Raw genomic sequence first — 13,796 nt, forward strand, 5'->3', positions numbered from 1 at the left:
GGTAAGGACCCCTCAGGGGGTCATGAGGTTATTACATGGGGGGGTCGTGAGCTGTCAGCCTCCAACCCTGACCCCACTTTGCCTCCAGCATTTATAATGGTGTTAAATATGTAAAAAAGTGTTTTTAATTTATTAGGGGGGTCGCACTCAGAGGCTTGCTGTGTGAAAGGGGTCACCAATACAAAAGTTTGAGAACCACTGCTTTATACCCTTTATTAATGATGTCCCCAGCTCTCCTCTCCAGTATATAAGTCCGCTCTGGGAACTTGTTTAACCCACCCCTGCATTCCCTGGCAGCATGTCCAAGTGGGGTCCAGTTGGTGTGTCCATGCTGTGGAGGAGTACTGGGTGTCGGACATCGTCAGACCTTTAACCCCAGGCAGATGCTGAGAGGCGGGTCCCTCTCCTCTCTGGCATGACCTCTGACCCCAGCCATCCCTAAGCCACATGGTTCATCTGCAGCTGCTCAGCCAGGTCCTGGGCAGGGCGATGGAGGGCTTGGTGCTGCAACAGATTGGATCTCTGTGTGAATGCCTTCCCGCACTGGGGGCACTGGTAGGGCCGCTCCCCAGTGTGGATGCGCCGGTGCTGGGCGAGGTGGGAGCTCCAGTTGAAGCCCTTCCCGCAGTCAGGGCAGCAGTGGGATTTCTGGCCCGTGTGCAGGGAGCGGTGCTGGGTCAGATGCTTGCCGTGACGGAAGCTGCGCCCGCACTCAGGGCACTGATAGGGTCTCTCCGGTGTGTGGGTGCGCAGGTGCTGCAGCAAGTTGGAGCTGTCGCCGAAGCCCTTCCCGCAGTGGGTGCAGACAAAGGGGCGCTCGCCGGTGTGGGTGCGCCGGTGCTGCAGCAGGTTGGAGCGCTGGCTGAAGGCCTTGCCGCACTGGGCGCAGGGGAAGGGGCGCTCGCCAGTGTGGGTGCGCCGGTGCTGCGCCAGGTGGGCGTTGTGGCGGAAACCGCGCCCACAGTCAGGGCAGCTGTAAGGTTTCTCCTCAGTGTGGGTGCGCCAGTGCTGCGCCAGGTTGGAGCTCTGGTAGAAGCTCTTCCCGCACTCCCCACACTTGTAGGGCTTTTCGCCTGTGTGGATCCGCTGGTGCCGGATCAGGAGGGTGCTGCGGGCAAAGCTCTTCCCGCACTCGGGGCACTGGTAGGGCCGGCCCATCCCACCCTGACTCTGCCCCTGCTCAGGGGTCCCGTGTGGCTCTGCTCCCATAGGCCCTGCCTGCTGAGGATTCTCTTCCTCCATGCCGGCACCTGCTGGGAGAGAGACAGAGAATCCAGCCAGGGCTCGTTCCCTGCGCTGGGGAGAGAGGGGGGCAGTAAAGGGGTTTGTCCCTGAGCAGAAAACCTGATGGGCAGCAAGCGAATCCCCCAAATCCTTCCCTGAGGGGAGAGGAGGGGGCCGGGGCTGCCCCAACATCCCAGCTGAGCCCTCCGAGAAAGGCTAGGGGAGGGGAGAGCTCCTGCCGGGGTGGGATCCGGGAGGACTGGGACCTGCTGGGGACGCTACTGAGAAGAGACAGAACTGGGGGGCTCCCGGCGGCTTTGCTGGGATCCCAGCTTTTCCCTTCACTCTGGGAGAGTCTCCGAGCCGGTGTGGCTCATCCCTCACCTGTGGGGGCGCCTCTGGGGGTCTCCCGTTCCTGGGAGCCCTGGAGATCCGGGACCCGCGGCTCTTCCCCTGGCTCCATGCGGGGGATCCCGGCCGGGACGGGGACTCCTGCTCTGGGGAAGGAAACAGGTGAGACGGGGCTCGGTGAAATTTCCCCCGAGGTCTCGGTACGGAGAACGCGCCCTGGCTTTAGCCCGGCCCCGCTCTCTGCTGGGGGCACCCGGGCTCCGCACTGTGGGGTGACGGTCCCAGGGCTGCTGGGCCTGGGGGCAGCAGGGCTGATCCCCCAGAAATCTAAGCGGGGAAGAGCCCCGAGCCCCGGGGCCATCAAAGCCCGTCGATCCCCGCGGGGCAGCGCCTCACCCGGCGAGATCGGAGCCTGGTTGTTCTCCTGCGGGACGTCCCCGTAGAGCCGCCTCTGCCCTTCCTCCAGGAGCCGCCACGCCCCGCGGGAGCCCCACCGGCGCCTGGGACCCCCGGGGCAGGGACCCCGCTCCGCACCTGCCGCTCTGGGCAGGAACTAACGGGGTGGGAACGGGCTGGGGCTGGGAGCCTGTCCCACTCTTAGGTCTGTCCCTTTTGCAAGGGACTCTGGGAAATGCAGTTTCCCTTTGCAATGCACCCTGGGCAGGGTTGGCCACTTGGGGGATTTCTGCCCCACCTCCTCTTGCGTCTTCATGAGGGGGGTGGGGAGCTGTAACGGGCCCCAGTGTTCGCCTGGCAGGGACAGGGAGCGCCAGGAGGCACAACTGAGAACAAAGTGAATGTCCAAAGGACAAAGCTATGGCTCACTATCAGGGGCACTAGCCCTGATCCAGCCCCAGCCAGGGCAGGGGACTGGCTGGTTCAGGGAGGTGGGGAATGGGTCATGGGGCCTTTCTCCTTTTGGGGGTGCTGCCCCCTACTGGTTGGGGTCTGTTACACCCACTCATAATGCAACAGAGGCTCTTTTGTTGGGGTGTCTGAAGCATAACCAGGATGGGGAAGCCCCCTGCTAAATTTCAGTGAGAGGCAGACAACAAGGAAGGTGAGCAGTATTGCCAACCCCACATGTTCAAATATCAAGAGTCAGGCTCACCCAAAATCATGAGATTAGGTAAAAATAATAGATGTGGGGGTCTTTTTCTTTGCCTTCTGCTTTGTGAGTCTTTAGGCTGCACGGGGTCACATGTTGAAGCTTTCTCCACAGCCATGAGGGCTAGAAACATACTTTTTCTGTAAGAATGAAGGCTGAAATTATTGCATCTCCACTTGACTCCAGGAGCTGGGGCTTTAAGGAAAAATAATGATCATGAGACTCATGAAAATCAAGAGAGCTAGCAACACTGAGGGTGGGGATTCTGCCCTGCCCTGTCTGATGTTTCCATCTCTCCCCAGGAGACTGGGGAGGCAAACCAACATCCCCTAGGTCAGTCCCCTGTCTGTGGGACCAGAGATCCAGGCATCTCATGAGAAGTATGCAATAGCAGTATACATGTTGGATTAATAGGCATTGACTTATCTACATAATATAGATTCCTTCCCCCCCGCCCCAATTCCTGTTTGGCTCTGCCCACCCGACCACCACCTCAAGGCCTCCCTGACTGTAAAGCACTGATCCCCCACTGCCACCCTGCGGCCACAGAGATGTAGTTAACAGTGGCTGCCTGCATTAGTCCACTCTATCCATTATGTCACCCAGTGTACTAGCATTGTCCAGGGTTGTAGGCCAGCTGGGAGAAACTCCAGGGCAGGGTCTCTATGGTGAGTTTTCCAAGCACCCTCCAGGAGTCTAGTAACCACAGAGATACAGTTTTCTCTTCCAGCCTTGCCACAGAAATATGGCCAGAGTGACCACCTATGTAGTACCAATCTAGCCATGTCACTATCCATCTCTCTATGGTTAAGGGTTGAGGAGCATTATGATCTAGGGCAGAGCTGGTGCTGCACGTAAGCAGACTAAGCAATGGCTTAGGACCCTGAGCAGCTCAAGGGGGACCCCTATTTGCTTGTTTTAATATTGGGGGGAACCAAACATTTTTTACTTTGGGCACCCAATGGGCTAGCACCTGCACTGATCTAGGTATTTTCAAGCTTTTTGATCCCAGGGACCGGCTTGTTGCCTTCCTAGACTGTGTCGGGGAGTTCTCAGGGACCAGCACTGGTCCACAGACTGGTCATTGAGAAACACTGCTCGAGAGTACAGTGCCCTGGAGGGTGTTACAATCTAGAAGCATTCTTGGGGAGTCTCTATTATTTGGTCTCCTGCAGAGGTTACACTCTGGGACATCTTCCAAGCACCTCTAGGGTTTAGAATCCTGAAGGAGTCTGGGAGGGCTGCTGAGGGTTGCTATGATTTAGAGTCCTGAAAGGATTACATGGTGGGAGGATTCGTGAGCGTCTCTTTGATTTGGAGACCTGATGGGGTTACGCTTGGGTAGAGCTGCTAGGGGTCTCTATGGTTTAGAATTCTGGAGGAGTTCCATTCTGGAATGTGGGAGGTCTCCCAGGAATCTCTATGGTTTAGAATCCTGGAGGGGGCCTTACAGTCTGGGAGGTCTCCCTGAGGTCTCTATCGGTATAGTCTGGACCCCACCACAAAACTGGGAGCCTCCTGGCCCATCTGGGAGCCCAAGCAGCTTCTGGGCTTCCATGGCGACACGTCCATCCAGGGCCATTCTGACCCCCAAGACGGGGTCCACAGCACAGACACGGGGGGAGGCAAATCACAAAGGAAGGGAGTTTATTTCCTACAGTTACAACTTGCTAACACAACAAGAGACTCCGTCGGTCACAAAATCCAGCAGGGGAGCAGGATCCAGGCACCTGTTGGGAACAGAGGGTTTGGGCTGGGGCCAGACTGACTTCTGGGAAGCTCTCTGTCTGCTCCAGGCCAGGAGGGGATGTTCCCCAGGTGTCACTAGGCTCCTGAATGAACAGCTCCATGCGCTGCAAAGAGAGGAGCCAGGCGCTGGAGAGAAGGAGACAGGCTGCCCCCATCTGGGTGTATCCATTTGTCCAGCCTCTCAGGGAGCAGCCTCTACTGTACCGAGCAGTCTCACACGCCCCCCACAGCTCCCGAACCCCCTGGCCCCTGTGAAAGGTGAAGGAGCAGAGTCCAGAGGCAGCCAGATTCTGGAGAGTGAAGGGATGGTCTCCCCCGCCCAGGACGTGCACAGGCGTTAGGGGATAGGATGGGCCTGCAAGAGTTAATGATCCCTGCTGAGTGGGGGGTAGGAGAGCAGGAGAGGCCCCCAAACTGGGGCACTTCTCCCCCAGCTCCAGTACGGATGGGATTCCCAGGGCACCAGGGAGAAACTCGAATCTTTCTTTCTCCAACATTCCCCCAAAACCTCTTCTTCCGTGGAGTCCCCACCCCGACCCAAACCTCCCTCCCCACCCTCTTATTTGCCTCCTCCCCCATCCTCCACATGAATTCTAAATAACCCATCCATCCCCACCCTCATTCCACTCCGATCCCCTTCGGATGAGCCTATGTATCACGCTGAGTTCCCAGCCAACACTTTTCAGCCCTAGATCCCAAAGCGCGTTCCCGAAGGTGGGTCAGCAGCACTGTCCCCTTTTCCCAGATGAGGCACTAAGGCAGAGACGGGGAAAAGACTCCCCCAAGAGCACAAAAGCAAGTGTCAGAGCCAGGGGAAGAACCCAGGAGTCCTGTCTCCCACCTTGCTCTCACCACTAGACCCCACTTTCCTCCCAGAGCCAGGATGAGAACCCAGGAGTCCTGTCTCCCTGTCCCTCTTTCTCACCCCCATGGACTCACTCCTCTTCCAGAGTCAGGGAAAGAACCCAAGTGTCCTGACTCCGAGCTCCCTGCTGTAACCACTAGACTCTACCCCCAGGGAACCCAGGAGTCCTGGTTATCAGCCCCCTCCCTGCTTTAAATCCCCTCCCCTCCCAGGGACACCCCCTTGGGGTTCCCGTGTCCCCTCCTGGTCAGCCAAGGTATTTCTGAATGTGTCCGAGCGGGCCAGCTCCCCCAGCCGCTCCCCAGGCAGGGCCGGTGTCTTCGCGGTGCGTACGCCGGTGCTGGCGCAGGTTGGAGCTGAGGCTAAAGGCCTTGCCACACTGCAGGCAGGCGAAGGGCTTCTCGCCGGTGTGGGTGCGGTGGTGCTGCAGGAGGGCCGAGCTCTGAGCGAAGGCCTTGCCGCACTCGGTGCAGCGGTAGGGCCGGTGCCCGCGGTGGCTGCGCTGGTGCTGCATGAGGTTGGAGCTCTGGCTGAAGCGCTTGCCGCACTCGGGGCAGGGGTAGGGCCGCTCCCCCTTGTGGCTGCGCTGGTGCTTGACCAGGGTGGAGGAGACGCTGAAGCTCTTGCCGCACTCGGGGCAGTGGTAGGGCCGCTCGCCGGTGTGGGTGCGCCGGTGCTTCGCCAGGTCGGCGCTCTGACTGAAGCCATGCCCGCACTCCGCACAGGCGAAGGGCTTCTCGCCCGTGTGCACCCGCCGGTGGGTCACCAGGTGCGAGCTCTTCCTGAACACCTTCCCGCACACCCCGCACGGGTGGGCCTTGGGGGCGGCCGGGGGGCGGTGGTGGCTCTTGCGGTGCTGCGAGAGGGCCGAGCTGAGGGGGAAGCAGCGCCCGCAGGCCCCGCAGTGATAGGGGCGGCGCTCCGTGTGCTCCCGCACATGCTGCACAAAGTCCAAGCTCAGGGCGAAGGCGCGCCCACAGTCGGGGCACTTGTAGGGCGGCTCGCAGCGGTGGGTGCGGCGGTGCTGGCGCAGGTGGGAGCTCTCGGCGAAGGCCTTGCCGCACTCGCTGCATTTGTAGGGCCGCTCACCCGTGTGCGTGCGCTGGTGGCGGATCAGGTGGGAGCTGAGCGTGAAGCTCTTCCCGCACTCAGTGCACTTGTAGGGGCGCTCCCCGGTGTGGATGCGCTGGTGCTGGCTGAGGTTGGAGCCGCGGCTGAAGCTCTTCCCGCAGTCAGGACATTTGTAGGGTCTCTCCCCAGTGTGGGTGCGCTGGTGGCGGGTCAGTAGTGAGCTCTGGCTGAAGGCCTTGCCGCACTCGCCGCATTTGTAGGGGCGCTCCCCCGTGTGGATGCGCTGGTGCCGGATGAGGTGGGAGCTCTGGTGGAAGCTCTTCCCACACTCGGGGCATTTGTAGGGCTTCTCACCCATGTGGGTGCGCTGGTGCACTAGGATCTCCTGCAGGGGGCTCTCGCACACTGTCTCCCAATCGGGCCGGCCCTCCCCCTGCTTGGGGCTCCCATAAGACTCCGTTCCTGCAGGCCCTTCCCGCTGGGGATTCTCCTCCATCCTGGCACATGCTAGGAGACAGAGAATCCAGACAGGGCTCATTCCTGGGCCAAGGGAGACAGCGGCTGGCAAAGCAGAAAAGCTGATGGGCAGGAAGCTGAATTCCCCCCAAGCCTTCGCAAGAAGGGAGAGGAGAGGCCACGTCTGCCCCAATGGCCCAGCTGCCACAGGAGACCCAAGACTGCTGCCCTGCCAACTCACAGTGAGATCTGCTCTGCTCTGCTCTTCCCTGCCCATACCACAGAGATGGGGCCTAGAACATATATCACCCTGCCCCCGCACCCCAGTAATTATAGGGATGGGGCCAAGAGGACCCACCTGTAACCATAGTGATGGGGGTCTAGCCCCTTTCACATCTCCCCATCCCATCTCTATGGAAACAGAATGTGGGGGGCATTGCTCAGGGAGATGCTGCTGGGGAGATTTTAGGTTCCTCAGTGGCCCTTGGGGTTTCCCAGCTGTCATGGGGGGAGCAGAAAGAGGCAGTGCTGAGCATTGGAGGACGCAAGGGAGGGCATCTGGCCCCACAGAGTGCAGGAGTTGGAGCCCAAGTCTTCCCCCCCCCCCGACCCCACTGCTGTGCACATGGCTGTGGATGGGGTCAAACAGTAACAGGAATGGGGGAGTGGAAAACTGGAGGGGGGATCCCAATGGCTTTGCTAGGAAACCAGCTTTTCCCTTCACTCCCAGTCTCTAAGCTGGTGTCATTCATTCCTCACCTGTGTAGGCACCTCTCGGGATCTCCCTTTCCTCAGAGCCCTGGAGATCCAAGACCCTGGGCTCTTCCCCTTGCTCCATGCGGGAGATCCCGGCCGGGTCTGGGAATCCTGGGGCAGGGGCAGGGTCAGACATGATCCCAGTCATGTGGAGTGAGCTGCTGAATTCAAACACATTGTTAGGTTTCCCCTTCTCATACAGGTGCCATCCACGGTTAGCACCCCACTTCCAGAGGGACCCTTAACCAAAAGCTTAATTAAGATGGGACCTAATCACAGCACCATCAGTCAACACCCCCTAGCCCGATAGTTGGCATTGAGACAATTTACAGAAACAAGACGTTACTTTATTCCCAGCTGATTCCACTTCCGCATGTCGCAGGCCCCACACAGAACGCTCCACAGCTGCCCCAGGGCATTATCTGGCCCTAGAAAGGAGCTGTTGGTCTCAATGAGTTTCCATGGTAAAGGTTTTAATTTAATCACTTCTGAATTGAGATAGGCTAGGCATCGAATAAGATGAAACCAGAGATCAGAAGAGACATGTATCAAGTGCCCAGAATGCACAATTAGCTGTAGAGCCTTGGTTTTCACTAAGGGAAAACCATGTTTCTAGATGTCACAGGTGCGCAGAAAATCTGGAGAACATGACCCAACATCTGCCTGAGTCTGCAGAGAGCCTGAACTGATCACGCTGAGGCCTGGTCCACACGACACAGTTAGGTTGACGTAAGGCAGCATACATCAATCTGGCTCTGTAAGCGTCTACACTAAAATGTAGCTCCCACCGATGTAACTCGCCCACTGCACCGACTTAATAACTCCACCTCTGTGAGAGGCGTAGCGCTTAAGTCACTGTAGTTAGGTCGACACAGTGTCCATGTAAAAACTGCGTTACTTACATCGACCATTGCTGCCTTTAGGAAACTATCCCCCAATACCCCACGCTCGTAGCTAATAAGGTCCTGGTGAGGACGTGCACCGCTGACACAAGGAGCGTAGTGTGGACATGTAAAACCGATTCAACTATTGCAAGGGCTGTACTTAGGTCATAGTGTAGACTTGCCCTGAAAGGCATGAATTGCCTCCGCTCTTCTCAATGGGGGCATCGACTCTGAAACCTAATGATGATGTGTAAAACGTTAAAGTCGTCGAGCTGCCCCATCCAGCTCATGCACTTCTCTCAACCCATCCCCCTGGGTGCTCAAACCTTCAGCCAGCCCCGACCCCGCTACCCGCAACACACATGCCAATTCGAGGAGGCAGACACCATCAACACAGAAATCCCTGGGGCCTGGAGAACCAGGAGGCGGGGGAGAAGATCAAATACCCAGAGTCCCCCCACATCCCGGACTCCTGGGTTCCATTGCTGCACCATTCCGTACAGGCCTGGGGGAGTTACTTAAACACGGCTTCTGCACAATTTCCAGCTGGAATTAAGGGCCATATGCCCGGGGGGGGCTGTGCACCCATCGCCGCGCTCTCTCCTCTGCTCCCAGGGACCCCCCTCTGGCCAGATCACCTGGGTTTAGCATCTTTCCCATCCGCAGCCCCACCCCGCCGCTGCCTCGGAGCTGGGGACCCTGCTGGACTCAGCTGCACAGACCCCCGGGCTGCCCCGGAGCTGGCAGGGGGCGGGGGCGTCTCTCCGGTCCCAGCCCCGATCCCCTCCTCACCGCGGCCGCTTCCTCCGGGCAGCGATTTCCTGCCTCGGCTGCTGTTTCTCGCCCCCGCCGGGGCGATCCCCTCCCGGGGCCGGGGCTGCAGCCGGAGACGCGGCCCCGAGGCACGGGTGGCAGCGGGTCTCTTTGTGTGCTCCCCTCCCAGCTGCCAGGCTCACACACACACCACACAAGCCGGGGGATTGCTGGGAACAGGAAGGTCCCTGCCTTATTCCGTCCCCTCCTTGCAATAGTTCCTGATCCCCTCTAGGAATCGCCCCATTGTGTGTGTTGGGGCGGGGGGGGGGGGTTGCGAGCATGGCCCTCGACTCCCAGCCCAGCTGAGATGACAGCCAGGGCATGGGGGGCATTAGCACGTGTCCTGAAACCCAGGGCTACTTGCACCACCAGCTCCTACGCCCAGCAGGGTCACTGGATCTGGGTCGAAGAGGGGTGAGGGCGCAGGAGGGGGCCTCACAGACAGTGCTGGCCCCAGAGTGGTGCTAAGGGGGCACTGCGCCGAGATCGGGGTGGGAGCTGAGTAAGGGGCGCTCTCCCCTTGCAGTCAGTGCTGGCCCCAAATGCGCCACTAGGGGGTGCTGTGTACTCCCTGCAGCAGCCCCTGGGGGCGATCTGAGGCATTGCAGAAGTCTAGCCCCGGCCCTGCTAGAGGTGCTGAAACCTGGGTCAGTCCTGACCTGTTCATCCACAGCCCGGGGGGGTTCATGGAACAGCAGAAACCAGCCCCAATGAGACCAACTGGAGCCTAGGAGCAGAACTTCACTCACTCACCTTATGTTGCTCAAGGAGTCCCCAGCTCTGGGTCTAGTGGGTTAGATCGGGGGCCTGGGAGTCAGGACTCCTGGGTTCTTAGATGTCTGTACACTAATGCTAGAAGTATGGAGAATAAACAGGAAGAACTAAAAATATTAGTGAATAATCACACTTGGGCCATCACAGTGACTTGGTAGGACAATTCACATGACTGGAATATTGGTATAGACAGGTCCAGCTTGTTCAGGAAGGACCAGCAGGGGAAAGAGGGAGGAGGTGGTGCCTTGGATATCCAAGATATATACACTTACCCTGAGATTAAGAGAGAAGGGAGGCAGACTGCTGAAAGTCTCTGAGAAAGGATGAAAGGAGTAAAAGATAAGGGTGATGTCATGGTAGGGGTCTACGAGAGACCACCACACCAGGAAGAGATGGAGGAGGCTATTTTTAAGCAACTAACAAAATCATCCCAAGCCCAAGACTTAGGGCAAACGCCCACTTAAAACGTTGCATCTAAGATGAAAGAAAAGAGCTCTTCCTTCAGCATAGTTAATCCACCTCCCCAAAAGGTGGTAACTATGTCGACAGGAGAAGATCTCCTGCTGCCATAGCATTGTGTACACGGCAGGTTAGGTTGGTGTAACTTCGTCACTCAGACTTGTGGGTTTTTCACACCCCTGAGGGATGAAGTTATACCGACAGAAGTCTGTAGTACAGACCAGACCTTAGCGGTAATGGGGAACTTCACCTACAGAGACAGCTGTTGGGAAAATAATACAGAAGGACACAGATTTTCCAACAAGTTCTTGGAATGCATTGGAGACAACTTTTATTGCAGAAGGTGGAAAAAGCGACTAAGTGAGAGGCTGTCCTAGAGTGGATTCTGACAAACAGGAAGGAACTGGTTGAGCATTTGTATGTGGAAGGCAGCTGACATGATCATGAAAAGATGGAGTTCAAGGTTCTAAGGAATGGTAGGAGGGAAAACAGCAGAATAAAAAAAACAATGGACTTCAAGAAGGCAGGCATTAGCAAACTCAGAAATGGCAGCTCAGAGCTCATGAGAAGCAAGTCTAAGAGAAAAAAGTGCAGGGGAATTGGCATTTTTTTTAAAGAGACATTATTAAGAGCAAACTATCCCCAGGCTCAGAAGAGAAGTGTGGTAAGAGACCACCCTGGCTTAACCAGATCTTCAAAGACCTGAAACTCAAAAGAGAGTCATACAAAAAGTGGAAACTAGGTCAAATTACAAAGGATGAGAGCATGTCGGGACAAAGTTACAAATGCCAAGGCACTAAACAAGATTCAGTTAGCTAGGGGCATAAAGGGTAATAAGAAAACATTTTACAAATACATTAGAAACAAGAGGAAGACCAAGGACAGGGTAGGGTCATTACTCAATGAAGAGGAAATGACAATAAAAAACACAGCAATGGCCAAAGTGTTAAATGCTCTTTTTGTTTCAGTTTTCACCAAACAGGTTAGCAGTCACTGGACATCTAACATAGTGAACATCAGTGTAAATGGGGTAGAATCTGAGGCTAAAATAGGGAAAGAACAAGTTATGAAGTAAGTTAGATGTCTTCAGGTCAACAGGGCCTGATGAGGTAAGTCTAGAATACCTAAGGAACTGGCTGAAGAGATCTGAGCCATTAGTGATTATCTCTGAAAACTCAGAGGATGGAAGAGATACCTGAGGACTGGAAAAGGGCAAATACAATATCTATCAGAAGAAAGAGGAATAAGGGCAACCCAGGGAATTATAGACCAGTCCGCTTAACTTCAGTACCCAGAAAGATAATGGAGCCAACACACACTCAATTTGTAAGCACCTAGAAAAAAAGGTAATAAGTAACAGACAAAAGATTTGTTTTTGACAAATTCATGATCAAACCAACCTAATATCCTTCTTTGACAGGATAACAAGATTTGTGGATTGGGAGGGGAAAGCAGTAGATGTCACATATCTCAACTTTAATAAGGCTTTTGATACTGTCTCACATGAACTTCTTATAAGCAAACTAAGGAAATACAGCCTAGGTGAACCTACTATAAGGTAAATACACATCTGGTTGGCAAACAGTACTCAGACTAGTTATCAGTGGTTCACAGTCATGCTGGAAAGGCATATCAAGCGGGGTCGCACAGGGATCAGTTCTGGGTCCGGTTCTGTTCAATATCTTCATAAATGATTTGAACAATGGCATAGAGAGTACACTTACAAAGTTTGCAGATGACACCAAGAGGGGAGGGGTTGTAAGCACTTGAGGACAAGATTAGAATTAAAAATGATCTTGACAAACTGTAGAAATAGTCAAATAAATAAGATTAAATTCAATATGACAAATGCAAAGTACTCCACTTAGGAAGGAACAATCAGTTGCACACATACAAAATGGAAAATGACTGCCTTGGAAGGAGTACTGCAGAAAGGGATCCGGGGGTCATAGTGGGTCACAAGCTAAACATGAGTCAAGAGTGTCACACTGTTGCAAAAGCAAACAACTTCTGGGATGTATTAGCAGGAGTGTTGTAAGCAAGACACGAGAAGTAATTCTTCCGCTCTACTCCACGCTGATTAGGCCTCAAATAGAGTATTGTGTCCAGTTCTGGTCACATTTCAGGATAGATGTAGACAAATTGGAGAGAGTCCAGAGCAGAGCAACAAAAATGATTAAAGGTCTAGAAGACAACTGAAAAAAACTGAGTTTTTCTGGAGAAGAGTGAAGGGAGCCATGACAACAGTCTTCAAGTATGTAAGAGGCTGTTACAAACAGAAGGGTGACAAATTGTTCTCCTTATACACTAAGGCCAGGACAAGAGTAATGGGCTTAGCTTGCAGCAAGGGAGACTTAGGTTAGATATTAGGATAAAAATCCTGCAGGGTAGTTAAACACTGAAACAGGTTACCAAGGGAGGGTGTGGAATCTCCGTCATTGGAGGTTTTTAAGAACACCCAGAATTGGACACTCACCTGTCTGGAACGGTCTAGATAATACTTAGGTGCTTCAGTGCACGGGACTGGACAAGCTACCAAAGTCCCTTCCAGTCCTACATTTTTATGATTCTATCCTCAACTCTGCGAGGGGAATGAGGTTGAGTCAGCTGGGAGGAGGTCAAGAGTCCCAGGTTCTATCCATGGCTCTGGGAGGGGAGTGGGGCCTTGTGGGTTGGGACTCAACTCCAGGGTTCTCTGCCCCAGTTCTGGGAAGGGAGCAGGGCCACATGAATGGAACAGCACCATCCCAAGGACAGGGTCTCCACCCCAGCCCCTCTCAGCCATCATGGCAGCAAGGCGGCTGATGGGATGCAGCATTCCCCTTAAATTTCACTGCGTGGATGAAGACTCTGGGGTCATGGGACAACCCTTCCATCTCAGCTCAGCAGCTCCCAACTCTCCAGTGCTGACAGGTTGGAAAAGGAGGCACACCCCATTCCCACTCCCCCGGAGCACGGAAGCTGCGAGCTGCCACCTGGCAGTGCCCTGTCTGACCACTTGCAAAAGTTTTGCTGATATTTTAAAAGGGTAAACAGGATGACCTGGATAATCATAGGCCTTTCAGCCCAACCTCAATCCCACTGAAGATAACAGATCAGCTGATGGGGGGACTCCATTAATAAAGGAAAACAATGTAATTAATACCAAGCACCATGGGTTTACGGACAACAGATCCAGCCAAATGTTGATAACTTTGTTTAGATGAGATGACCAGCATGACTGACAAAGTTGATATATTTAGACTTCTGTAAGGCCTTTGACTTGGTAGCACGTGATAGTCTG

At 55.0% G+C, this 13,796-nt stretch overlaps 2 protein-coding genes across 8 annotated transcripts in view; both read right to left on the reverse strand.

The window, feature by feature from the left end:
* Positions 1 to 13,796, reverse strand: part of LOC119856526 (zinc finger protein 572-like) — a 568,866-nt gene that overhangs the window by 338,838 nt on the left and 216,232 nt on the right. For 2 of the 6 annotated variants that reach the window (XM_043517283.1, XM_043517281.1), the window contains exons 1-2: positions 9,187 to 9,223; positions 8,238 to 8,239 (exon numbers count right to left, since the gene is read on the reverse strand). The exons of 2 other annotated variants lie outside the window; for them this stretch is intronic. The gene's annotated coding sequence lies outside the window, so the exon portion shown is untranslated. Of the gene's footprint in view, positions 1 to 8,237; positions 8,240 to 9,186; positions 9,238 to 13,796 lie in introns of those variants that run through there. 2 more of the 6 variants (XM_043517282.1, XM_043517278.1) reach the window with 1 other exon arrangement.
* LOC119856570 (zinc finger protein 883-like) lies at positions 188 to 9,980 on the reverse strand. 2 transcript variants are annotated; one of them, XM_038404218.2, is made up of 4 exons: positions 9,257 to 9,501; positions 7,584 to 7,741; positions 5,615 to 6,875; positions 188 to 1,153 (listed from the first exon to the last, which is right to left on the reverse strand). In XM_038404218.2, exons 2-4 carry the CDS (start codon positions 7,726 to 7,728, stop codon positions 439 to 441), a joined length of 2,121 nt encoding a protein of 706 aa, XP_038260146.1. In that variant the 5' UTR covers positions 7,729 to 7,741; positions 9,257 to 9,501; the 3' UTR covers positions 188 to 438. The 2 variants fall into 2 exon arrangements, with proteins under 2 accessions (XP_038260146.1, XP_043373191.1); XM_043517256.1 differs by lacking the exon at positions 188 to 1,153 and having other exon boundaries at positions 4,314 to 6,875; positions 7,584 to 7,738; positions 9,257 to 9,980.

This window comes from Dermochelys coriacea, chromosome 6 (assembly GCF_009764565.3).
Source record: "Dermochelys coriacea isolate rDerCor1 chromosome 6, rDerCor1.pri.v4, whole genome shotgun sequence".
Classification (NCBI taxonomy): domain Eukaryota; kingdom Metazoa; phylum Chordata; order Testudines; family Dermochelyidae; genus Dermochelys; species Dermochelys coriacea.